Consider the following 1,026-nt stretch of genomic DNA (forward strand, 5'->3'; position numbering starts at 1 on the left):
TCCCCGGTGTGGATGCACTGGTGGATGATGAGGTGGGCGTTGCATTTGAAGCCCTTCCTGCAGTCAGGGCAGCGGAAGGGCCTCTCATCTGTGTGAATCCACTGATGTCTGAGGAGATCGGAGCTCCTCTGAAACCTCTTCCCACACTCCTCACACTTGTAGCACCGTTCCCCAGTGTGGATCCTCTGGTGCCGGATCAGGTCGGAGTTGTAGCTGAAGCCCTTCCCACACTCAGGACACTCGTAGGGCCTCTCCCTGGTGTGGATGCACCAGTGCCTGATGAGTTGGGAGTTTTGATTGAAGCCCTTCCCACAGTTGCAGCAGTGGAAGGGCCTCTCCTCTGTGTGAATCCGCTGATGTACGAGGAGATCGGAGCTGGTCTGAAACCTCTTCCCACACTCAAAACACTTGTAGCACCATTCCCCAGTGTGGATCCTCTGGTGCCGGATCAGGCAGGAGTTGTAGCTGAAGCCCTTCCCACACTCAGGACACTCGTAGGGCCTCTCCCTGGTGTGGATGCACCGGTGGGTGACGAGGTTGGAGTTTTGCTTGAAGCCCCTCCCGCAGTCAGGGCAGCGGAAGGGCCTCTCATCTGTGTGATTCCTCTGATGCTTGAGGAGATCGGAGCTGCTTGGAAACCTCTTCCCATACTCAGAACACTCGTAGGGCCTCTCCCCGGTGTGGGTGCGCTGGTGTCCCCACAGGCTGGAGCTCCGGCCGAAGCTCTTCCCACATTTCCCACACTCATAGGGCTTTTCCCCAGTGTGCATCCTCTGGTGTTCCATCAGGTGGGAGCTCCGGCTGAAGCTCTTCCCACATTCCCCACACTCATAGGGCCTCTCCCTGGTGTGGATCCTCTGGTGCTCCCTCAGACGGGATTTGTAGCTGAAGCCCTTCCCACATTCCAAGCACTTGTGGAGCTTCTCCCCACCCTGAGCCTTCTCCCCCACCTCCAAGCTCCCCCTGGATCTCCGGCTGCCTTCCCGGCACAGGGAGGCTCTTTCCTCCTTGGATCTCTCTGGGCTG

At 58.5% G+C, this 1,026-nt stretch overlaps 1 protein-coding gene across 1 annotated transcript in view; it reads right to left on the reverse strand.

Moving 5' to 3' along the window:
* Window positions 1–5: 5 nt before the first annotated feature.
* The window catches only part of LOC103611439 (zinc finger protein 239), a gene marked incomplete at both ends in the record, with an annotated part of 10,505 nt that continues 9,484 nt past the window's right edge, over window positions 6–1,026 (reverse strand). The window contains one exon of the mRNA XM_008628965.1: window positions 6–1,023. Within this exon, the coding sequence (XP_008627187.1) occupies window positions 6–1,023 (1,018 nt within the window). The remainder of the gene's footprint in view (window positions 1,024–1,026) is intronic.

This window comes from Corvus brachyrhynchos, unplaced genomic scaffold, assembly GCF_000691975.1.
Source record: "Corvus brachyrhynchos isolate BGI_N302 unplaced genomic scaffold, ASM69197v1 scaffold1440, whole genome shotgun sequence".
In the NCBI taxonomy this organism is placed as follows: domain Eukaryota; kingdom Metazoa; phylum Chordata; class Aves; order Passeriformes; family Corvidae; genus Corvus; species Corvus brachyrhynchos.